This window comes from Cimex lectularius, unplaced genomic scaffold, assembly GCF_000648675.2.
Source record: "Cimex lectularius strain Harlan isolate CLEC.00 unplaced genomic scaffold, Clec_2.1 scaffold87, whole genome shotgun sequence".
Classification (NCBI taxonomy): domain Eukaryota; kingdom Metazoa; phylum Arthropoda; class Insecta; order Hemiptera; family Cimicidae; genus Cimex; species Cimex lectularius.
Window position 1 is genome coordinate 144,957 of NW_019392768.1, and position 26,131 is coordinate 171,087.

Below are 26,131 nucleotides of genomic sequence, written 5' to 3' on the forward strand. Positions count from 1 at the left end.
ATTCTATACTAAGATTTTTATAAATTTCCTTACAGAACAGAGGGAAACAATGGAACATAGGGTTGGTAGAAAAATTCTTATATACAGCGATAGGTGAATAGATACATAGATGTAGAAGTAATGTTCGGGGTGTGTAATAAAAACTGCCCCTTTGAAAGCTATTTACTGAGTTCTGTACTTATAGCACACTAGTGGTCCTAGTCTATCAAGGGGTTTGCCCGGTTTCAGTGGTCGAATTTCTTCTTCCTTACATCGCAAACTTCTTTCTGCGAGCAAATGTAGCACCACAGTTTGTTTGTAGGTGTGATGATGTGTCCTGCTTCTTTGCGGAATCATCACGTGCCGTGTTGGTCGTACCAATCGTTTTCAGAGGCCTCTTCAGTCTGCATAGAAAGACAGATAAATAAAAAGTAATAGGGGGTGAGAAAGATGGAGGGAGGGATATATATATATANTATATATATATATATATATAGAGAGAGAGAGAGAGAGAGAGAAATAGAGAAGGAGTGATAGGGAGAGGAGAGAATGGTTTGATTGAGGAAAGAAAAAGAAAAAAAGCAAGAGAAATAAAGAGAGAATAATTGCTTCAAGAAGGAGAGAATGGGCGAGTGAAAGAGAGAGTGAGAGAATGAGTCACTCACTCATTATCTCTCTCTTTCACTGAGTGAGAAGGGTCATATGAAAGAATACCAGCTTAGACTTATGAATTTTTGAGAATTTCTTCTGCTCAGTGTTTGTATATGCAATGATAACAAATTTCTTTTGCATATGTATTGTTGCATGAGAGAGAGATAGAGATAGAGAGAGTGAGAGGGGAGAGGGGAGAGAGAGAGAGAGAGAGAGAGAGAGAGAGAGAGAGAGAGAGAGAGAGAGAGAGGAGAGAGAGAGAGAGTGGGAGAGAAGGGTTTGATTGAGGAAAGAAAAATAAAAAAAAGCAAGAGAAATAAAGAGCGAATAATTGTTTAAAGAAAGAGAGAGAGAGAAGTGAGGGAGATTGAGTGAGCGAAAGAGAACTTTCATAAACAAATACAATTACGATGAAACCGGTTTTTCCTTATTTTTATTATGATAAAACAAACTTATATATTTTGTATGAACATTTTAACCCCATATAAGTTAAATTTTTCAAGTAAAAAACCAATAATAAACAAGAAAACTCAATTTGTTTATTTTAATATCGAGATATAATAACGAAATATCTTTCGAGTGCACTCAAGAAAAAATCATCAGTAAGGCAATAATAATTGGACATTATTTTGTCCCTTCAAAACATTATATTTTGTTATCCCATGTCATAACATTATCGATTTTTTTTTCTATTATTTGGAAAGAAAGTAATGTCGTTGTTTAATTGGCTGTTGTTTAATTAATTAGCTCAATATTTATATTTTTTCTATATTATTTTCCTTTACAATAAGCTTGTTTAATCCCTACAATAAAAGGCTTTATTTCTCCACAGTTTCTGTTTTCAACTTCTTTAGAGTCGAATAATGGTTTGCTCAATTTAGAGAAGGAAATGATGTTTTTGAAGATGATGTCCTTCTGTGATTGACGACGACAAGAAAAGAGGCTAGAAGAAAAGCTTTTTTTAACGACCCGAAAACTAGGAGAGATGTTATATGTTTCCCGTACAACTATTGAAAACCACATTCAAATATTTGGGTTTGTTCAAAGCATAATTACATGTATACCACACGAACAGGGAAAGGAATTTGACGGATCGCATCTCAATTTGTTCTTCTTTCCTCTGTCGTCGCTCTTACGACCCATTTCTTCATAGATTGGTAACAGGCAATGATAAATGGATCACATGAAAAAGCATAGTCAGTATAATAGCTTGTTGCCAATCCGGTCAACGGCCCCCAGTTTTTCAAAACAACAAATGCACGAAAAAGAAAGTATTATGTGCATTTGGTGGGATAATTCCGGCCCTTTGCATTTTGAACTTTTGTCACAAGACTCAACGGTTAATAGTGAACTGTACTGTGAAAATACGTTTAGACTTTCAAATAAAGCAAAAACTGCCTGCACTAGCAATAAAAAGTTGTAGTCTTTCTCCACGACAACCCTCGCCCCCACGTTGCTTTGAGGACTAAACAATTATTAACTATCTGAATTGTGAAATTTAATCATATCTGCCATAATCTTCGGACATTTCATCTCGTAACTACTAGTTATTTCGGTCATTACAAAATTTTTTAAATGCCCTAAACTTTGAAAACAGCTGTTCAGATTTTCTCGAACTCAAAGTATGGACATTTTTATGCGAAAGGACTAGCCATGCTACTTGAAAGATGGCAAAAAGAAGTGCAAACAATGGACACTACATGTCCGAATAGTTAAAAACATGCTAGGTATAAAATACTGTAAAAAAATGTCATTGTTTTATTGTCAACCAATAGTTAGCCAGAAGAGGACGCGTTTGTATCAAGACATTCGAGGTAAAGCTTTTTGTTACAAAAACAAAACTTTCCCACACGAGAGTAAGCTTTGTTTTCAAATGTAGTGTGCGGTTGATGAAAAGCGAGAACGAGCGGACCGGTGTTGACTGAAGAGATTCAATTTATATGTATTTTAAAGAGAAAACTATCTATCTTGTTTGTCACTATAACAAAAATATAACTTTTTTCTTTTAGGATTAATATTTAAAAATATTCTTTAGGTAAAAAGAGATTACTGTTTTTACAACTTATAACGTGGGAACGGAGTAAATAAAAAATATTGAAAAATAAAAATTAATACTTGTTCAAAAGCTCTGTTAAACACGGTTTGATCGGATGTAATAGGGTTAATCCGTTGAATATTTGAACTGCTTTGATTAGACGTTTGCCCGGCCGAATAAATTAACCACAAATGGGAAATTGACTCTGTAAATTGTTTATTCCAATTGGCCACTGGCTGTGTTATTAATTGCTAAAACCCATTGATAAGTTAAGCTCCAGACTGGAAGTCGATTACGTAACTTCCAGACAGAAATTCCTCACAAAAAAAGCCCTTGTGCGGAGAAGTTACTGGAGGGAAATTCTTCTATAAAATATCAAAGTAAAGTGTACTATATATACCCTTAATTCTATTTTTTTTACAAAGGTAGATATGATTTATTCCGTCCTTTAGATTAGACAAAAGAGGACTGATACGAACTTTATTAACTTAAAAAATATTGCTTAAATGTTTCACTTTTCAAGTATTCACGAAAACTAATTTCAACCTTTAAAAGGGAAACTTAGAAAAAAAGGAGTTATACAGAATCTTCAAAGTTGTAGTCCATCATCCATTGATTATTCAACCATTGCCATCTGGACAACTCTATCTCGTCATTTGGTCTTTTATTATAGTCCGGGAGAAACGACTCACTTATACATTAAATTTATTGACCCTTCTGCCCTTCCAGGTAACCGACTTCTCTGTTCATGTTTAATACGAAGGTTTTACGATTTGAAACATCCTTGGCGTCGGGTTTCATAAGCAATAAACCTCTGATCTTCCAAGAGCTGAGTAATTATTTAAATAACACCAAGAAAAACACATTAATAAAAGAACAAAAAAATATATTTGTCAATTGGGAGTATAGGCAAAAACGCTATTTGTGTTTATAAATTAAGTCATGATAGCTCAAGTGGTAGAGCAGCGACGTATTTAGCCGAAAGTCGTGGGTTCGAATCCCGCTCGTGGCATTATCTTTTTCATTTCAAACAATACCTTACACACAGATTAATTAATTGAAATAAGTTATTTGGTCAATCGGACTACGAAATATAATGGGCTTATAAATTAAGTTGTAACTTCAAAAACTTATCCATTTTGGCTAAGGGTTTTAAAAAGAAGTAAAACCAATCATGTTAAACCTTCATAAAAATCAATTAAATTCTGGTACGAGATAGACATTTGTAATAAAATTATCTTTTAACCAAATATTTTTTCAAATATGAAAGTAAACTTTTTGTTTTTGGTGAATTTGAACGAGCAGTTTGCCAAATTTAATAATGTTAATGTGACTAGATAAAAAATTAATATTTCAACAAAATAATAAGACTCAAATAATGAAGGATGAATCGACCGTCAGGATATCACAAATACGTTGAAGATCAGGGATGCGGTCATCAGAAGAAGCAATTTTATAACTTAATATTAAACCTGCATTTTATATCAATATTTCACGTGCAATAAGTACAAAATTTGCTTCTTCTGGTGACCGCATTCCTGATCTTAACCTGATTGGTCAAATAATAATAAATAAATAACCTAATCGTTGAAACTGCTGTTATAACTTGAGGAAATAAGAAAAATGAGCAAAGAAGAAATTTTGACTGTTATTAGGCAGGCAAAAATTGTAAAAACCGGTTAAATAAGCAAAATTTATCCAGATAGTACTTTACTTGATAGTACGTTAATCAAATTAAATGTAAGTAATTTGTATGTATAGCATAAGCAATGTTTTCATTGTTCATGGGTGTTTTGTTCATGTTATGCTTCTTAGTCAGTAACCAAAATGTTTATTAGGCAAAGGTTTTCGTAACAAAAAATAATACAAAAGATAACTGACAAGGATGAAATATTAAATATTGGAAGAGGGAGGAATTTGAACATTTTTCTCGACAAAAACATTAAAGCGAACAACTTTAATTCAGAAATTCGCCCTGTAAACATTTAATAAAATAAAATACAAGTGAAAATGATAAAAAGTGAATTGGAAGTTAGAATTTATATTAAAAAATATTATTTTCCTTTGAACATTTTTTTGTTTGTTTGTAGGCTGTTTAATTTCTTAGCCTGTAATCACAATAGAAATTAGGCAAATGCTTTAAAATAAAACATTCCAACAAACGACTGATTCTAATGCTGAACTATCAATATTAAATAAATAAATAAACAAATCGATGTAACTGTTGATGCTTAATTGCTGGAGAAATTACGTAAAAAATTGGGCAAGGGAGGAATTCGTACAATTAAGCCAGAAAAAACCTAAAACAGCTTGATATAAATAAAACTTATTCAGAAATGAGCCTTGTAAATATTTCAATACAGTAAACTATAAGTAAAAATGATAAATAAAAATGGAAACAGGATTAATGTTAAAACTTGTTTTTTTTTGTTTGTCATAAGTTGTTCAGATTCTCAGCCAGAAATGAAAATAACCAACTTTTGGAATAAATCATTTTATTAAATGACTGATGCTAATGCTAAAATATTAATATTCATTAAATAAATAATGAATGACCTATTGTTACCGATAGAGAGAACAGTAAGAAAATCGGACAAGAAGGGATTTATACAATTACGCTGGCAAAATATCCAAAATCAGCTTAAAATAAATAACATCTATTCAGAAATGATCCATGCAAGCATTTAACTACAATAAAATAGAAGTATAACTAATAAAATAAGGGAATGCAATGTAGAATTTATGTTAAACTTTGGTATTTTTTGTGTAACCAGTAAATGAAAATTTGGAAAAGATTTTGAAGTAAAGCATTTCAATTAATTAGTTTAAGGCTGAAATACTAATATACAAAAAAATAAAATAAAACCGATGCAACTGTTAAAATTGCTTAAGAAATCAAGAAGGAAATTAGAGCAAGAGGAATTTTAGCAATTATATTGACCAAAACAGCTTAAACAAAAGTGATTCAAGATTAAGGTTTATAATGCTATACAACACAATAAAATTTATAATAAATTTAGTTGTTATTTTTGAAATTTTAATTGCTTTTAATTCAGATTGTCCAATTGTTTCTTCCTTAGCAGAAACCACAATAAAAACCAGGCAATTATTTTGGAAAATAAACAAACAATTAATGCTAAACTTGAAATACTTAAAAAATAAATAAATGGATATAACTGTTGATAAAGTATGAGAAAAAAAAGAAGAAATAAAATTAAAATTTTTTTAATTAAAAATAAAATTTATATGGTTACAAAAAACACTAAAAAATGCTTTAATAACCAGAATGTATTGTGTATATAATTATTTTAAGCATATCAATGCAACGGAATACTTGTTATCTCCGATATAATGTAAGGTAAAGTTCAAAACTAATTTTTTGGCTTTATTTTGTTCATTGATGGTTTCGGTATCTAGGGTGAGTGTTAATTTGAAGTCGATAATTATTTTAAATCAAAGGTTTTGAAGTAAACAAATAAAAAAAAACACATTTGCAATTATAAGGCTAAAATAAATAAAATATTAAATCCGTAGAACTGTCGATACAGGGAGAGAAAATACAAAGAAAAATGGGCAAGAGAGTGTAAATTGCAGTTGGAAAAAATACTAAAAACAAATTTAACAAAAAAAAAAATTCTCCTGAAATGAGCTTTATATATGTAAATACTTTAAAAAAACATGAACATAAAGCAAGATTTTTATATTACTTTTGGTTTTGTGTAGTTTTGCATTGATTTTCATTAAAATGAATTTATATTTAAAAAAATCATTATTTTATTTTTTTGTTTTTATTGATTATGATTTTAATTTAATTGATTCTTCAGTTTCTTATCAAGTAATCACAATGGGCATTAGGAAAAGATTTTTTTTTTGGGGGGGGGGGAGAAAAACGTTTTACCAGATAGAGAAGAGTAGTACGATACCATGTCATGTTATTTTGTAAATAATATGTATTTTTTCAAGAAACATATAGTCAAATATGGTATACAATGTAGTCGAATAGGATTGCATTTTTACCAATTTGACAATGGAGCTTAAATTCATAAGCTGGAGCCGTTAAGTATTTAAATTTTCAACATTTTAATTCATGAATTAGGGCAAAACTTTCGTTTAAGGGAGAATTTTTGAATTTTGAAAGTCATGGCTTTAGAAATGAATTAAGCTCGTGTCCCCCGTTTTTTGTTAGAAAATTTTTTTTTTGGTACCTGGAACGCATGGGTGCTTGAGAAGGAAGTCCCTCCTGAGGGCGAAAAGTTCCGACTTGAGCTGCTGTTCCGCCGGTGCTTCGAGGGCGGCGAAAACGACGCCCCCGGCGACCAGGTAGACGATGTAGCCGACTGTGAATAGAAAGAGGAGAAAAGAAGATTTTCTCACCCCCAGAACACGCTTGGTGTGAGCCCGGGCGATGCTCATCGCACACTGGGGACAACTCGCCTGACTTCTCACTCGCTCTTCGGCCCGCTCGCCCCCACCATTCCAGGACGAAGGGACGGAATCCTCTCGATCAGGGCTCAATTTGTATACTGACACTTGACCCGATACTGACGACGGTTTAATATCAGATAATCCATACCGGGATAATTAATGAAAAAAAATTCTAAAAGCCATGTCAAAGATTAACATCGTGAAAAAATTCCCACATTGTTCGTATATTTTAAAGAAAAATGATCCAATTTACATATAATTATATAAAAATCAAACTGCGAATTTAATTTAACGAGCACTTTTCGTCCTAAACGAAGTAGCAATGATCCTTGTTATTGTATTTTAAGCGCTTGTCACATTGCCGGCTTTCTCTTGATTATACGTTTGATAAGATAATAAAGTCGTATTTCCTTACAAGCGTTTCGAACAAAAGAAACAAAAGTCACTGCCTTGTTTATGTTTTATAACCACGTAAAAATGTAAAAATGCTTAACTAGAAAATCTTGAATGTGTTAACTATTAAATAATTTCATTTCAACCAAAAACCTTACACAAAAAGATTGAAAGAAGTAATTTGGTCAATAGACCACTAAATATAATCTATTAAATAATATGACTCTAAATTGTGATTTTAAATATATAACAAAATGATTATTTAAAAATCGTGAGATGTGGTCTGCTGTGATGTAGGTTAAAAAAATGTTTCTTTATTCAATCGAAAGTCCTTAGACAAATTGTCAAAGCACGTTATTATATCACTAACCTCATATCGGAAAAGACCTCAACATACCTTTTGTCAACGAACTAATCCGGTTCAGGTTTCAAACCCTCAATACCAACCTTTCCAACCATCCTAACTATACTGCTCGAGCCCTATCCACTCATTCCCATCCTGAAACCCACCCACGTCGCCTCAACCGACGATGGCCTCGGGACCTCCTTGACAACTAGTCATACACACTGAGTGCCAGCAATGGCTGGCTCCTCAAAGCATGTGTTCTACCGGTGCAGTGCTGGCATTAGTGCTAGTGTTGTGCTGTATGATATATTAATCATGTACATATTTGTATAGTATACTATCCTACATAGGCAACAAATAAATAAAAAAAATCTTCATCGTGCCAACGTTTCAATCTTTATTGAGATCATCTTCAGGGCCTGGGATTTATAAATATTAAAAAAATTGTACAAATACATGTAAGATGTGAATATGAATTTATACAATGATGTACACAATATAGAAACACACACAAAATATATAATACAACATATAAAAGCCTAATTGACATAAAAGAATCATTACACATCCAATAATTCTATTTTGCTGCCTTCAGGGCCTGGGATTTATAAACATTGTTTAAATTATACAAATACATGTGAGGTGTGAGTATGAATTTATACAATGATGTACACAATTTAGAAATTTTAGCTTTAATCAAAGTATTTGCACTCACTCAGAGTGTGCGTTTTCTGTGTAGATGTGTCTCTGTTGAGTCATGTTGAGAGTTAGTGAGATATTAATGTTTTTTGTTTATATATGTTTGATTTTGAAGGAGTGGGGAAGAAAATGGGGATAAAATTCATTTTTCTATTAGAAGTCGGCTTCTTTGAGGCGAAATGGATCGACAATGTTAAAAAAGGGTAATGGTTTGTCGTTCGGGCCTGGTCAGCCTTTCATGACGGGATTAGCGAAAGGAGATATTAATTATTGGGGATTTAGTTAGACTATGTAGAATTGTTGCTGTATGGAGTGTAATGATTGTTTTATATGTTGTACTATATTTGTGTTTCTATATAAATTCACATCCTACATGTATTTGTATAATTTCAACTATGTTTATAAATCCCAGTCCCTGAAGATGATCTGAATAAAGATCGAAACGTTGATACGATAAAGAAAATGTTTTTGTAAAACCTACGTCACTCCAGACCGCATCTCACGATCTTCAAATAATCATTAACTAACGGTCACTAAATACTACAATAACAAAATTTTTGAGTAACATCAAAGAAGATTGAAGTTTGGATAGGCTCAATAGCAACCTGTAAATGACATAACTTTTTTTTAACACTAATATTCTGATGCCATTTCCCTTTAAAATTTTATTTAAAACAATGTATAGCTGTTTTATGATAGGAGAATATTTTCAACAATAGAATAACGGTAAATATTACGATAATATTAACATATTACAATAAAAAATGATACAAACTAAGTCAATACTGATGAGTTATTATGAAAATTTGAAATTTTGGATTTAAATATATTTACTTGCCAGGATTTTTTTAAGTTTCATTTTGAACGATTTTAGATTTTTAATTTGTGAAATGTGTTTTGGTATGGGGTTTTGGCTGATTTTACTTTGAAAGAATTACTTTGATCTGCTCTTGTTCTCATATTGTGGGTACTCTCTGATGTTAAAAACGATTGATTAAGTATTGAGGAGTTTTTGAGTCAATTATTTTACACAGAAAGATCGCATTAGAATGGAATTGTAGAAGTATTATATGTAATATGTTTAGGTTTGAAAATTTATAATAAATTGGGGAATCAAATTTCAAGGGATGTATGTATGCACATGTTTTAAGCTTTTTTTAAAATTGATTTAGAGAGGTTTGTTTTATATTACTTATGACTATTATATTACAGTGGAAGTGTGTCATTACTAATGTTTGAACCAATTTTATTGTGATTTAAATTTTTTAATATTTTAATAATTTTTTATTGTATAAATGTTAATGTGTATTTTATCGGGCATTAATCCAGTTTGTGGTTTCTATGAAAAAGTATTATTTAATGAACCATAAATAATTAAGATTATTTTGAAGAGGAATGCATATTAAGTGTACGAATTGTAACGACTTTAAAAAAATTAATTTCGAGTAGCCCATGAAGATAGCTTTGCATTTTGAGGGGTTGATTATGAAACAATGTAGGGTCGTCCAGGTTGACAGGGTTTTAGATTTTTATTGAGCTTGGCTATGTTGATATCGTTTACTTTGCTTTTGGTATAAATAAATATTTCATCGGCGTACATTAAGTGTGCGTGTTTCATTCATTGTGTTCATTGTGATATTTTTATGTTTAATGAAAACAAGAGAGCAGACAGAGTTGAGCCTTGTGGAACTGCTCTTTCAATTAAACGTCAGTGAGATATGGAATGGGATCTGTTTTTTAATATGAGTTAAACCATTGAATTATTGATTTTCAAAAGTTCATATTTTTCAATATTGATAATAGCAATGAGTGATGCATACTGTCGATGGCTAAGATCTATGAGGTTTAAGACCGCTAGGATGGAGTTCCTCACTGAAGATCGCACAATGGCGAAAGTTTTTGAATAACTCAAAAACACTCCGAGTGCGACAGACCCCGTAAGTGACCCTGTGCCGGTCCAGCATTTATCCTGTACTAATTATTTTAAGGCCATAAGATTTAAAATCTGCTGTTTGGGGTATTTTAGGAATGGGTAGAGCACAGAACCTTTTTCACTTACGTGGATATATTTTTTTGATTGTTGATTCGTTAAATATACGACCTAATACTTTACTAATTTTCTGGATACTATTGCATATTTTTAGGAAATTAATTGTTATGTTGTATGGTACTATAGTTTCGTAATACTATTAGGGGATGTTGTACTTTTATGGGGGTGAATTCAAATTTATTTATATTCATCAATCCATTATATTTCGTGGTCCGATTGGCCAAATAACTTCTTTCAATTAATTAATCTTTATGTAAGGTTGAAATGAAAAGGTGGGAAGTTGGTGTCAGAGTGTATCGAAGTCACGATATCTGAAGTGGTTGTGGTTGGCGCAGCGGCGTATTTAGCCGAAGGTCGTGGGTTCGAATCCCGCACGTGACACTGACTTTTCATTTCAACCAATACCTTACATAAAGATTAATTAATTGAAAGAATTTATTTATATAATTATATGAGTCATCCTTTACATAGAAGACTATTATAGATTGGTTGAGGTTTAATTAATTATCCATGTCACAGAAAAAATACTAATTTAATTTTCATTATTATTTAATTAGTTATTTGTTTATTATTAATTTTTATTTCTAGTTTATGCAAAGTATTGAGAAGAAAAATTGTAAATGAATTTTTATTGTTAGTGGTTTGTTTTGTGAGATTGTGTTTTTATTTTTTCCAAAAGTGTTTCAAATTTTTAGTGTTACTGAATTGATTTTTTAACTAATTATATTTTGCATTTCTAATTATGTTTCATACTTTGTTCCTTAGGTGTTTATAGTTTGCTAATTTTATTGTGTAGTTGTTTTCTGAAGATTATATAAAGTTTGGTTCTCACTTTTATTTTGGTGCAAACCATGGTACAGATTTTTTTTTATTAGCTCTTGTAATGTTTTTCAGTCCAGTGTACATTGACAACAAATTGCAGGAAATATGTAATTTTTTATACTTTGCCATTTATATCTTTGGTCTATCTTTATTTTCTAAGTATATAAGTAACTTTTGTTTTCTTATGTTTTTTGTAGACTCTATTGTTATGGTTTTTGGGGAGAGAGGAGAGAGAGGAGAGAGAGAAAGAGAGTGAGAGAGAGAGTGAGTGAGATATATANATATATATATATATATATAGAGAGAGAGAGAGATTAAGAAAGTAGTAAATTTCTAAATGAAATAGAAATTAGCCAAAGCCTTCCTGTAAAAGTTTTACTTTAATAATCAGCTTATATGATAATAAGCTAATCAAAATATTTTTAAGATTTATATTGTTCGTATATATTGTTATGTCATCATTGTAGGCTTGTACAAATAAAATTTTACCTGGGGAGAGAAAAAAAAATACTTGGAAGTCCCAGTACGTTTTTTTCCCAAGTTAAGCATTTCTGTATAATTAAAATGTAAAAAGAGGTCTCAACACTAGGCGGGTGTAGAAGATAAAACGGTCGTAATTATATAAACATAGGTTGGTAACTCCGTTAGAAATAAAAGGGAGGCGAATGCGAGAGTGAAAAGGGGGGCCCAGTGAAAAAGGGGTAGCAGGATGAAAAGTAATTAAATTTGAGTGTGGGCTCTTTTGAGAAGCCATACACTCATGCCTACTATTAGCAGAAACATTTTAATACACAGATTTGCTGTAAAACGCAAATACGACAGAGATATAAAATAAATTGCAAAAAGAAAATTTCTAAAATTGTATGAGGTGCTTTGAAATTAATTTGTTAACCGGTAAATTAATAATTATTGTTAATTAAACTGCTGCAGTCAAGTGATTTTATTAATTTTGCAGGTTAGAATCTAATTTTATTTTAGAAATATTTGGACGAAATTTATAGAAAAACTAATTTGACATTTTATCAAAATCATCTCAAAATGTGGGTACAAGGATTTTTGTTATACTAATCAGGCTTTTGTTAGATAATCTTTAATCGTGTGGAAGGGAGAAGGATTCGGACTTTTATACCAAAATCTAATCTTGATGGCAATAACCTCCTTTGCCCCTGTAAATAATTCTATTTGACGTTTCTGAACTTTTTCCAAGATTATTCCTCTTTTTAAAAAATGTAGAACATTTTTTTGTGACAGGTTACTTTAACCTGTTTATAGTCGATTGTTTCATTTTGGATTCAGCTTAGTTCAATCGATTTATTGCGGTTTGGCTTTTTCAGACAAATATAGAGACATTATTAAGGATTTTCAGTTTAAAATTAGAGATTTTTTGTAAGAATTTTCCAAATAAAAAGATGTTTTAAACTTTTTTTAAATATGCTACTTTACTTCTGGTCCTTTCTCTTTTCCCTTATTTTACTTTCATTCGAGTACTCAAAATTACACACCACGCACTCTCTCTCCTAACATTTCTCTTACTGTTTCTATTTATTGCAGTTTATCGATATATTAAATAATCAATACATATATTTATCTATCAAATGACTCGCACTCTTTAAAAAAAATATTTTCTCTTGAAAATTGCTGCTATTCTCGTCCAAAGAAACCCATTTCTTCAGCATACAAGGAATATCATCTGTTGTCTCGTTTATAAAAACGCATAGGAAAAATTAAGTATAAAAAGAAGTACTGGATTAACTGCACTTGGTTTATTTCGTAATATTTACCAAAATCGGCGTTAAGTACTCAGCAAGTTTGTGTTATTCATTTTCAACCCAAGAAGAAGTTAATTTAGGCTCATTTGCCTGCTGGTTGCACGCAAACAATTTTCCCCCCATGGTCGGCTATTTTCTAAGACCATCATGGAGGAACCAATATCATCCAAATCGATCTTTTTGGTGAAAAAATTTTTATAACAAGTTGATAATAAAATATCAACACAAGTTTTCTTTCTTTAGGCGCTTTCTTAAGATTTATTTTTTGTAAAAACAGAGTTGATCAACAAAGTTTGAAACTGTCGTTCGTTTGTCTCATGTCGAATACCTATCAAGTTAAAGCCTAACTTGAAAAGTATGAATATTTCAGTTGATGGTTTCCATGTTTTACACTGCGCTTTTTGTCTTGTTTTATTTGTTGCTTATAAAGTACTTAAAAAAGAAAAATTAGCCTCAAGTGGACATGATGCTAAAATTAGTCGAATTTTATCGTAGCATCGATTTTGGAATTGACACATTTATTGAAAAATTTAGACGTTTGCCTTTTGTCTCGCATTACCGGGCTAATAATAGTAATAATAACACGTCTTTGGCACCAAACCTGCCCACATTTATGATTTATGAACCCCTCGGCCTAATGATGACACGACTTGGAGTGTATAAATAAATTCACTAATTTCGTGGTCCGCTTGACCAATTAATACTTTACAATTAATTAAGGTTTTTAGTTGAGATGAAAAAAAGCTAATGGCACGAGAGGGATTCGAACCCACGACCTTCGGCTAGATACGCCGCTGCTCCACCACCTGAGCTATCGTGACCTCGATCCACTCGGACATCAACTCCCCATCTCAAAGGAGGGGATTTGATTTTTTAAGTACAATAATTCCAATAAAGGTCGATTCACAATACCGACTCTTAGAGTGCCCAGCATGTAACGTGGCAGACACGGAAATCACTTAAGTTTTCACACCACAAGTCACTACAGACACCGACAGACAAACTAGAGAGTTCAATGCAAACCTACCTACGTTTAGGCTAAGTATTTTTGCTTGGTGAATTATCTGTGGTAGGAATTTTACTTGAAGAAGAAGCGCCACAGGTTATTGTTTTCGGACCAATCTTGTACCTCCTCTACACCTCAGTTATCCCAACTACACACTCTACCCTACTTGCATCCTTTGCAGGCGACACTGCCGTACTTTCCTCTGATCCCAATCCCGCAATTTCTTCGTAGAATCTCTAGGCACACGTCCAACGAATAGCCGAATGAAGCAAACTTGGGAGGAGAAAAATAAACGTTATCCTCTGAAACAAAACCCCACATAACATTCCTCAAAAACATGTACTTGGACGCAAATCTTATAGTTCGACAAAAAACATACAGTCACTCTACAAAACACTACAAACAGATTTGGGCATATAGACTAGGACTATCAGATACCGCTAAACCAACATAAATTCAACGAGTTCAGTCTTTCTAATCCAAAGTCCTCAGAACTATAGTCTTCATTCTATGTCTCCAATACCATGTTCCACAACGACCTCTAAAAGCCCTTTGTATATAAAACAATTACCAGCAAATTTTCTAAGTTCCACGATTAACTCTCCACTAACCCTAACCGACTAGTGACTAGCCCAGCAAAATAATCCATCCCTATAATCCCGTCAGACGACTAAGCGGTCTCAGGACGTCCTCGCCATTTTGTATAGTTGGGAGAACAACAATGGTTGCTAACTCCCTTATAAGTCAGAGTGTATTGAAAATAATATGATAAAATTCATAAAATGACCAGAGGTATCATTTAATACAGATAGTACTAAATATTTTTAGTAAGCTTACTACTTACTATAACCTTCCGAGTGATTTAAATGAGTTCCCCAGTGTTTGTTTCGAAGAGCACTTTTCAGCTTTCTCAATTTTATTGTAATTTATAATGAGATTTAGACCTTTTCCCAAATTGTTATGCCACTGAATATTTGTCTGCTAGTGTTTGAATGAGAGTTGTGCGTGCAAGATTTCTTTTTTTTTCAGGAATTTTTGAGGCTGCCGGAGAGGAAAAATGAAACAGAAGAAAATACAAATTGCGCAATGTACATGCCCAAAATCGCAATGTTAATAAGAAAGTATTATTGATTTTGTTTCTTATTATTGTTAAGTAGCATTAGTTATTTTTCATATTTGAATAGAAGAATAAAAGGATATATAGCCTATACTCATGCTGAGACTGTTGCTAGTCTGTCCCCATTATTATTATTATTATTATTGGCCATACAAGTCTGTGGGAAATGTTTAAATTATGGAAAAAATTCGAAATTCTAATTAAAGAACAGGAATAAATTTTACAATTTAAAATGTTTTTTTTTCATACATTTGGCCTTCCAAATTAACTATTTTAAATGGATAAATTAAAGCTTTGGATGGCAACAAAATGGATTAGTTTATGAGTAAATCAGAGCTTTATAGCACTCAGACGTGACTTAAGATAGAATGTTTAAATGTTAGGGCATGAAATGCCGTTAAGACGTCCTTAAAAGCTAATAATAATAACGTAAAAATTGATGCTTTTATGTACAAACTTTTTTTATACAACAAAACAGTTTACATTGCAACAAAAGATTTTTATTCAACATCAAATTTTATCTCTCTTTCTTTCTTTCTCAATTTTTCACATACTGTTTTCTTTTTCTCTTACTACTTGTCTGTCTACCTATATAATAATATACATTTTTTAAATTATCAATTTATTTATTTGCCTATTGAAATATTCATTTTATTCGAACTCTCGCTTTTGTTCTCTCTCTCTCTCCCTCCTACTTTCTTTTTTTCTCTCTCTTCCGTAAGCTTTTGCCTTCTTAACCTATTTATCCTTTATTCTTTTTCTGACTTTTACGAATTCTTTCTGGATTTTTTCTCTTTATATCTATTTACTTACTATTCTATATATTACTTAATTAATAATTATTATATTTATCTGCCGCCTACCTCATATTTCAGACATACACACCCATCTTTGTTCTATTTTGATTTCCTCTGATACAAATCAAAATTAAGCTCGAAAATTTTATTTTGAGAAAGCACAAAGTTCATCAAGGTTGACGACTTGGTTTTATTGTTGTGAGTTATAAATGTGGATTTTCTTTTCTCTTTCATCGGTATTATGTTCCAATTTTCCAAAAGCAGTTCTATTATTCCGATCATTCTGTATCTGGAAACCCTATACACTAGTGCGGCTTCCTTCTTTTAATTGTGTTAGGAAGTTAGGTTGGCTGTAAAAAAAGAACTGGAGAAAAACAGCATTAAAGCCTGAACGTGACCACTTTCCCCATTCGAATTTCCAACTTATTCGAACGTATAAATGTAATAAAAAATAAACGTTAAAGTCGCACTGCCACGTCGCCTTTCATAATTAAAATTTTATTACAAGTCCCTGTTCCCAGAATTGAGCTCGTTTCTGCGTCACGACGCGTGTTTTCGCCTCGGAGTGACAATTTCTTCCTTATTCTATAATTCGTCTCGCCCTCCTAGATTGTCCCTGGGATCTCGGAGAAAAGGCACCAATCCCAAGGGTGCACTACCCACGCGCTTGAACTATTTCTGTCGAAAAGGGGTTGCTCCTTATCGGGAAACCAGAGAGAGGGACCTTCCTTTCAACCGTACCCCCGGGACGTCTGCAACCTGTAAATGTTGACTCGTTTTGATACGAAGAGACGATTAAAATCAAATCTAAACCAGAAAGTCGGAACGTTTTAACAGAACACATTTCATACAACTTTGAAAATGTTCGCATGAAATTCCTCATGAATTTATGCCTTTTGACCCGCCTCTCTCCTTTGTTCAGTCTGACAAGTTTCAGCAATTGGCCATCTTCATTGATTGCTTCGGATTTTATTGTGGTGGTGGATTTTTTAATTTAGAATTTAAGGTTTCTTCATTTTTTATACTCTTTAGAAATGTAGTAGGTATTAAGTTTGAGTGATGAGATCTTCTTTTATGGAGCTCCATATAAACCTCTAAAGAAGATCTCATCACCCAAACCTAATTTTCTGCAAGTCAATAAACATCCAAACCAATAATAGGTATTTTTTTATAAACGCTTCAAACTTTAAACCAGGGCAGAAACAGCATTTTCTGAATCCTTTTGACTCTGTTTCTCCGTCTCCAAGCAAGAAGAAGAATTTAGCATTTCTGCGGCCCCATTTAGTCTATATGGCATAAAATATCTTATTCTATATAGATGTCCATTGTCACTTTTGAGGTTTTTTTATATTTCGTTTGTGTATTATCTTGATAATTGTTCTTTGCCGTAATATTTATTTTTGCTTTAGCCAGTTGGTACGTCTATTTCTGAGATGTTATGCTTTAGTGTGTTTTGACTAGTTGTTAATTGTGCATATGTTTATTGTTTATGATTCTTTTTATGGTTAATTGATTTGTTTATTATGTTGATAATTGTACTTTGTTATAATCTTTAGTTTTGCTTTAGCCAGTTTTGTACGTCTCTTTCACTACAGATGTAAATTTAGTCCATTTTATCTATAGTCTATTTATGAGACGTCATGTTTTAGTGTGTTTTGACTAGTTGTTAATTATTCATATGTTTATTGTTTATGAGTCTTCTTTTTATGGTTAATTGATTTTAAGATGTTTGTTGTTTGTATTAGTACTGGCATTTTCGTCAATAAATAAATTCTTTAATAAAAATATTACGCAGTTTAAAAGAATTACTGTACAGAACAAAATAACCATTTTGTTATTTCTAATTAAATTATATTAATTGTAAACTGTCAACAGTGAAGTAGTTTTGCAGAACTTAGCAAAGCCTATTTTCAAACTGTTCCACTCTTCCTGTACTTTAAATCAGATACGATACACACTATACATTGGCATGGAATCTGCGTGCTTATTTTTTAAGTACCAAATGTTACACCTTTGCTTCTCCTATTCCTCGACTGTCGGAGTTTGTTCCCCGTTCCCACTCCTTTGTGGTGCATTGATTGGTTGTAAAATCCTGAGAAGAGACGTAATACAACAATCAGAATGAAAAAAATTGAAATTTTGAAATTTTTTGTTGTGTCACCACCCAGAAGCCCGTGGTGTCTGGACTGTCTCGTCAAGAAACCTCTTAAGATTCGGAGGGTCTTCCAGTTCCCTTTACGGTCTTTTGTAGTTTTTTTTTAAATTTTCTTCGTAAGGAGGTTCGTGGATTGTTTTTGCTTAGCAAGTGATTTTCATAGTTTCCTCTATCTCGCCTTGGCATATTTTCTATTATGCTCTCTCTCTCTCTCTCTCTCTCTCTCTCTCTCTCTCTCTCTCTCTCTCTCTCTCTCTCTCTCTCTCCCTATGATCATCATGTCTCAAATGGGCTTGGATGTACTGGTTAGCACCTTAATAACAGCATTTTTTCTTTTTTCCTCTCTATTCCTGCATGTTCTAAAACCAAACAGGTTTTCCAATTCAGCACCATCTTGGTACATTCTCTTCGCTCCTATTGAATCTAATACTTATTTTTTAAAAACTAAATATTCCTTTTTTGGTCTTAACCGTCTTGTATCTTTATCAGCATAACAAACTTTTTTGACAGGACAAACGCTTCTTTTTTCTCTTATATTCCTTCCTGTTCTGGAATGTAATAGGCCTTGAGGGAAAAGCCCAGCACTGAATCCCAAGGGGTACTCCCTTAGGGAAATGTAGTGTTTAGGAGGGTCCAATTACCCCGGACTCCGAGCCCTGCGTCCAAGTCCAGATTCCCTCAGTACCTGCGAGCGAACAGGGAATAGGCCTTGAAATCCAGCTTCATCTAGCTTCATCTTCATCAAGGTGGCTATTCACGATCGCTCCTAGCAGTCCAAACGGAGCGACGCCGTTCCAAAAACCACGTCCAAAAACAGCAAAACTGAACTGGCGTGCCGGGCTGCGCCGAATATTCGACCGGTCCAAACTCCATCGTGCCTCTCCAAATATCTACGGCGCGACGACGGCATGGCGCGTTCGTGAATGGGAAAAAATCGCGATTTTTTGGCGCAGTTTCCGTCTTTCTGTCACTGAGCAAACATCTCCGTCGTACATTCTCAAAAAGTCAAAAACGTTTATTCTTTATTGGTAATGAAATCCAATCGAGATTTTATTGTTGAGGTGATTGGATTGTTTGAAAGTTTACCATGTTTATGAAAGTGGTGGACAATGATTATATTACCACGATAGAAATAAAAGAAATTCGATCCTCAATCAGTTGGTCGACGTTTTCAAAACAAAGGGTACAAATGCAATGAGAGATGGGTATGATAACCCCTAACAATAATCAGAAATCGTAGTAGAGAACTTAAGTTCTTTGTAGTTCATCCCTGTAGCAAGAAATCGTAATGTGGTTGCCTACCTTCATGTAGTGATGATTTCTCTCATAACTGTCTTTTGTTTTCTAATCAAGGGGGTAACAAGTTGGAGTAAATATAAATAAGACGTTAATCTTTTTTTGTAAGGTTTTGGTTGAAATGAAAAAGTAGTGTCACGAGGGGATTCGAATCCACGACATTCGGTAAAAACGCTGCTGCGCTAACCACTTGAGCTATCGTGACTTCGATAGTTCGATCCACTCGGACACCAACTCCCCATCTCAACCTACAACCTTTCGAATTTTCTCTCTTTTTGCCATTTTTTGGTGTCGGAGAGGATCGAAGTCACGATAGCTCAAGTGGTAGAGCAGCGGCGTATTTATCCGAAGGCCATGGATTCAGATCACGCTCGTGGCACTAACTTTTTCATTTCAACCAAAACCTTACAAAAAAGATTAATTAATTGAAAGAAGTAATTTGGTCAATAGAACACTAAATATAATGAATAAATAAGATGTTTCATTCATCCTTAAATAGTTCCTCCTATCAGCGGGTTCAAGGGAAAGATCTTTCATCAAATTGATGTGGGTATTACGGCTTCTGTACAGGAGCCACTTCTGACACCATTTCCTCTTCCATTTTTTGCTTTTAATATATAAATAAACAGAAGCGTAGCACAAGAAATCGTCATCCATTTTGAGAAGGTAATCCACTGGTTGACGTTCGGAGCGACTGGCTGTGGAGCGGTCGTGAATGCCCCCTCAAATTTCAGGCACTCCAAGTGGAGCTGTACGGCTTGGCGCGGTTCCATTTGGAGTGATCGTGAATGTCCACCTTAGATCTGCTGATATTCGAGTTTAGTTCGATGGCTGCAGGCTACCTGACATGATACACAGGTAAACATTCAATTCCAGATTCCGTAGAATCTGAATACTTACATTTCTTCAACTAAATATTTCTTCTTTGACTCTTGACTTTCAGAGTTTGTTCCCCACTCTCAGCTTTTTGTGTTGCATAGGGTGGTATGGAAGTTTTGATTCAAACAGCTCGTTCATGGAGAGACATGACTGGTGTCTATTAGAATGGTCTAATCCTTCCATTCAAGATTTAATCCCGTGTTAATATTGAACATGGCTTTATTTGTTGTCTTCATTATCATTTGGTGGAGAACGATTAATCCTGCGCCTACTAATTTTATCAGGATGTCCTCTGCACCGTTAAAAGATTATCCTAGCAACACAGCTTAAACAATTCTAGTTTAACTTTTAACATTTGTCATACAAAGGTAACCAATACGATACAACCTCTCTATTCTTTTTGGACACTTTTGGGCTAAAACCTACCTATTTGTCAATCTCTTATGATTTTGAGTCGAGAGAACGATCGCTTTAACATACCTATGAGCTTCTCACCTAAATACCTATGTTTATTATTTCCCCTTCAATTCTAACAATAAATTGAAAATAAATGAATATATTTTAAGTAGTAAATCGACTAATTTCTCTTTTGTACCTTTCAACATCTCTTACTTTACATGTTAACCTTTGCAAAGTTAGTAAACAGTTTTTTGTAAATTAATATTATATAAATATTAAACTCCAGCATATAATAATGGCAAACAGAAGATGATAAAGCAAATCATTACATGTATTTACTTAAAATTTATTAAATTAGTTTTTTAATTGTTTAAGTTGTAGCAAACTATGACTAGAAAGCCGTTTGATCAAAATGAATAATATTTTGTTCATCTTATCTCGGTTTTAGTACTAAAACAATTTTGGTTTTGGAGTTGATGCTGATTGTTGGGTGTTTGTCTGCGAATCGGGGAAATGCTGAACCTGCACTGGGTCAGGTCTTCACTCGTGGTTTTGTTGAACTACTCCAACGCTCAAAAGAATGAAGTTCCTCACTGAAGATGGCACAATACCGAAACGCGTTTGGGTAGTTCAACAAAACCGCGAAGGAAGACGAACCCAATAAGTGACCCAGTGCCGATTCAGCATGAGTTTAGGTTTTAATTCAACATTTCACGCCAGTAGTTTGAAAAAATCGCTATTTATCGCGAAACACACGAGAAGATCTTGAAGATGCAAAAAGGCTTTGAAATTTAATTAGCAGATTAATTATTCTAATGTTTTATCATAGATATTCGAAGGGGCTTGAAACTAATCCGCTTGTTTTATTTGTACAAAAACGGCAGATTAGCCCAAGTTTAAACTTTACAAGGGTAAAAGAAAAAAAGTTCTCTGTTTGAAGTTTCCTCGTGCTTAGATCTTAAAAGCTTTACTATAATGTCTGTCCCCATCGCCTGCATTCTTGAGATTCCTCGTTTTTATAGATTCCCGGTTAATTATATCGCTTGCTGTGCTGTTTTAAAGTGTACTCTCTGTTGAAAAAACTGTTTAAGATATTAGGATCAGTTCATTTTTTCCGAATATACCAAATAACAAAAAAAAAAAAATCTTTAAAAAAGAGATTCGGTATAATTCGGTAAAAAATCAATACGATTGTTGTTAAATTGACTCATCAAGTAACAAAGTAGATCAGAGACAAAAATCACAGTAGCCTTCATTATTAGATCCTTTTCAACATCAATTAGGTAGCCTAGGGGGTATAAATTAAACAGAGTAAGTAATTTGTACCTAAATCAAGCAACGGAACAGGGCGAACCCTTTTATCATAAACCTCGCTATCAAATTTATTATACTATTAACATTTTCGAGTTAATTAATCAAATTGACAAATTGTTTGTTTTCTGAGAACACACACCTTATTTTCCAGTGAAAAGCAAGGGGAAAAAGGTTTTTGCATTTTCTTAAACAATTGACGTTAGATTATAACAATAATTTTTCCTTTATATACAATATATATCGGGTTGTCCGGAAAATAATGCAGGATTTTAAGTTTTCATTAAAAAAAATCTATATAAAATATTCTGTTTACGTTTACAGGATTACTCATTTGTATGAATGTCANTTGATTAAAGAACATTGCTTTAAAGTAACTAGTTTCTTTTTTTTTGTTTAATACCAAAATCCTGCATTATTTTCCGGACAACCCAATATAATTATATTTGAAATGTAAAAAATTAAAAATCTTAAGATAAAGAAGGTTTTTCTACCTCTTACACTCTTACAATCTCTCACTCTTTTCAACCTCCTTCTCTGGTGGGTAGGGTTTAAAAGAGTTTTGATGAGGTTTTTAATTTAAAAAATATTTACAAGCTCGTTGAATAGTATCTGATGAAATTGATCCTTCTTTTTATGGAAAAAAAACTTTTATTATTAATTGAATAGTAAGTTTTAAACCGATCGTCCCTGAATATCCGACGAGTGTATTGTTTTTCTGTTTTTCATGATATTTTACGAACGAAAATCACTGAATTTATCTCATATTGACGGAATCAGAAATGAGATTATCTGATCATAATGGAGTTCTAGAAAATATAATTTATTATTATTTTTCTTGCGTTAGTGATTGTTGTTATTAGACGTTTCTTTAAAAAAAAGGAAAAAGGGGAAGCCAGGATTATAGTGCCAGGAAGAATACTGTTTTTGGATAATTTGAAAGTAACCTCATCGAGTTTAATTGAACTTTTTCTTCCGGAAAAAAAAAAGGTTCTATATTAACAGTATATTAAATTTAATACTGGTCGTCATATAATTCCCTGAGAGTGTTTTTTTATGAATGCAGTTAATTTAAGTCACAATGGCCCAATCGAGAGTGACAAGTACATGCTTTTACATCGTGGTATCTTTCGTTTAAAAATAATTAAACTTGCAGGGGGGGATACGGACGTGGAATCACCGGTTTTAATGAAACTTTTTTGGCAATACTAGGTTGAAAAATATGAGACACGTGTTCTTGCAATTAAGCCCTAGGACTGAGAATATTTTTACAGCCAGTTAAACACTTTTATAGGAAGTTCTTTTCAGAGGATCTTCGGAAGAGGTCAAAACAGAGAAAACTTCCTTACGGTTTTCGCCGAGCTTTCGACAGTTTTATACAGTTGAAGATGACAGTATAAAACTGTCGAAAGCTCGGCGAAAACCCTAAGGAAGTTTTCTCTGTTTTGACCTCTTCCGAAGATCCTCTGAAAAGAACTTCTTGTATCCAGCAGGTCGATAATCTATTTTCATCGTTACTTTTATAGGTTTTTATTTTGACTTCTTTGCATATATAATTACAATATAGGATAGGATAATAGGATTGTACCCTTATCATTTTACGAGGGTGCAAAGTTTGAAACGAAATGACCTCCAGGAAAAAAGAGGAAAAATCAAATCGCTGTGATGGTCATTTCGTTCTAAACTTTTATTTTTATTAACAGTTCAAAAAATTACAAATTTTTCAACATTTTTATTTTTTCTGAATTTTTCGTGTAGAACTTTTCTATCAATTCTGCAATGTAAATAAGTTTTCTTACAGCAAAGTTAACGTTCTTTCAGGTGGTACAAACCAGATTTTTGTACAGTCAGTAATTCTGAAGTTTATAAGCAATTTAGTGGACCTATGTCGAAAAATAAAAAATACCAAAACCTAAAATTTCTTATTTAGGTTTGGACGGGGTTTATAGGTTTTATATATGTGTATAATAATAATGTAATAAATTTAAGAGATAAAACAAGAGTAATAGATTATATTAGGGATCGTATTCAACACTAATGTTATACAAAAAATTACAAAAACTAAGACACTTCCTGTAAAGAAAGCCAAAATTATTTTTGAAACCACTAATTGGTATTAAACAACTTTTAAAGCTCTTTCTTTATTTAAAATTTTTAATATATATATTTTTTTAAATTATTTCAATTGTGCCCTATACATATTACAAACGTGATCATAAAATTTTTCATACGGTCATAGAAATAATGCCAACGCTGCACCCGGAGGACACAGCCATGAGAAACCAGCCGATGCTGGCACTCAGTGTGAGGGATTAAGTGGCAAGGAGGTCTCGAGGCCATTGTGGATTAAGGCGCGTGTCGGGTTCTCGAGATGGGAATGTGTAGAAAGCGCTCGATCAGCATGATTAGGATGGATCGGAAGTTGGTGTGAAACTTTTGGAATCGGGAACGCATCAGTTCGTTAACGAAAGAATTGCTGAGATCCTTGTGGATAGTGGGGTCAGTGAGTAAGAAGCTTTGACAATTTGTTAGGCTTTTAAATGGAAGGCTTGGGTTGGTTGGATGTTAAGATGCTTCTGTGATAATCCTTAAGATTTTTTCAGACTGTTGGGTTTTTCTTTTGTTTAAATTAAACGGGGATAAAAAGGTACACCAAAGCAGTACATCTTGCCAGAATTGAATCAATGTTAATAAATAAATATTTCAAAAATCCTTATTTCTTCTGGCAAATGAATGTGAAACAGAATGATTGGGAGAAAGTTAACAATCAACACTATCTTCCACGGCGGTATAAATAAATATAAACAGGAGGGGCGAAACGGTAGAATCGGAGCCAGGATTCGGCCAGAAATGGAATGTCTCCGTGGAGAAATGTTTCATTCAGTTTTATCAATGCCATGCCCAGTGGATTCAATTCCCCGCAGTATTTCTATTTGTAAGATTTTTCCTTGTATTTTAGATCGGGGTGTGGGGCTGAGGGGTTTGGCGCTCCTTTATTCATGGTCTGATTGCTTCCTTCGATGGTTCTTCTCCTCAGGATTATATCCACTTGTCCATCGCCCATTATTACTCTCGTGCAATCCTTTTTGAACGGCAGTTTTCCGGGTCGATGTTGCAAAATGAATGCTAATTGAATTTCAAACTTTATTAGGAGGAAAATTTCCTTTAGAAAGAATATACAAATACAGTTATTTTGTAATGTTTAAAGTCGAAAGGTGGTTAATTAAAAGCCAACTCGTTTTTTCTCTCGTTCAAATCGATGTAAACATATCAATCTTTCTCAATTGCTTTGCTAAAGTTTTAAATTGCAAATAACTCATACAAAGAAATTAAAACACAAAAACAAAAAAATACGTTCTTTTCTAAACCAAAAATTTACCAAACCAATTTACCAAAAATCTATCATACAAAGAATATCTTGTATACTCACGTGAAATTATTTGGCAATAATAACATTATACAATAATTATTCAGATATCGTGAGATGCGGTCGGGCGTGATGTAGGTTTCAGAAAAACATTTTCTTTATCGTGCCAACGTTTCGATCTTTATTGAGATCATCTTCAGGGCCTGGGATTTACAAACAATGTTTACATTTAACAATTACATTTAGGATGTGGAAAAGTGAATTTATACAATGCAAAATATATTTTATATTCAAACAAAGTATTTCTACTCACTCAAAGTGTTTGTCTTCTGTGTAATTAATCTATTAATCTATTAATCTAGATCACTAATCTGTACACATTATACAATAAACATTTTAAGGGATTTACCTCTTCTTAAACTATTAATTTTTGGGGGAATAAAAAAACCCCCTGAAAGTTGACGCTTCCTTTCTGTTAAAAATCACAAAAAGAAAGAAAAATGAAACAAATCACATAAAAAAGCCAATAAATATAGCAAACAACCTAAGAAGAAAAATTGGACGAAATATGTACTCAAAAAAAGAAAAAATGCGGAAGTCGTAAAACCAACTTTAACCTAGTAAAAACTCACAAA

The 26,131-nt window shown here is 32.9% G+C and overlaps 2 protein-coding genes across 3 annotated transcripts in view; one reads left to right on the plus strand and one right to left on the minus strand.

Moving 5' to 3' along the window:
* LOC106667853 (potassium channel subfamily K member 1-like) overlaps window positions 1–26,131 on the minus strand; it is a 66,399-nt gene that overhangs the window by 11,804 nt on the left and 28,464 nt on the right. Inside the window, exon 1 of one of the 2 annotated variants that reach the window (XM_014396074.2) lies at window positions 6,871–7,169. The exons of the other annotated variant lie outside the window; for it this stretch is intronic. Coding sequence (XP_014251560.1) covers window positions 6,871–7,078 — 208 coding nt within the window. The 5' untranslated portion in view covers window positions 7,079–7,169. Of the gene's footprint in view, window positions 1–6,870; window positions 7,170–26,131 lie in introns of those variants that run through there. 2 annotated transcript variants of the gene reach the window in all.
* LOC106667854 overlaps window positions 24,448–26,131 on the plus strand; it is a 60,582-nt gene continuing 58,898 nt past the window's right edge. Inside the window, exon 1 of the mRNA XM_024227520.1 lies at window positions 24,448–24,628. The gene's annotated coding sequence lies outside the window, so the exon portion shown is untranslated. The remainder of the gene's footprint in view (window positions 24,629–26,131) is intronic.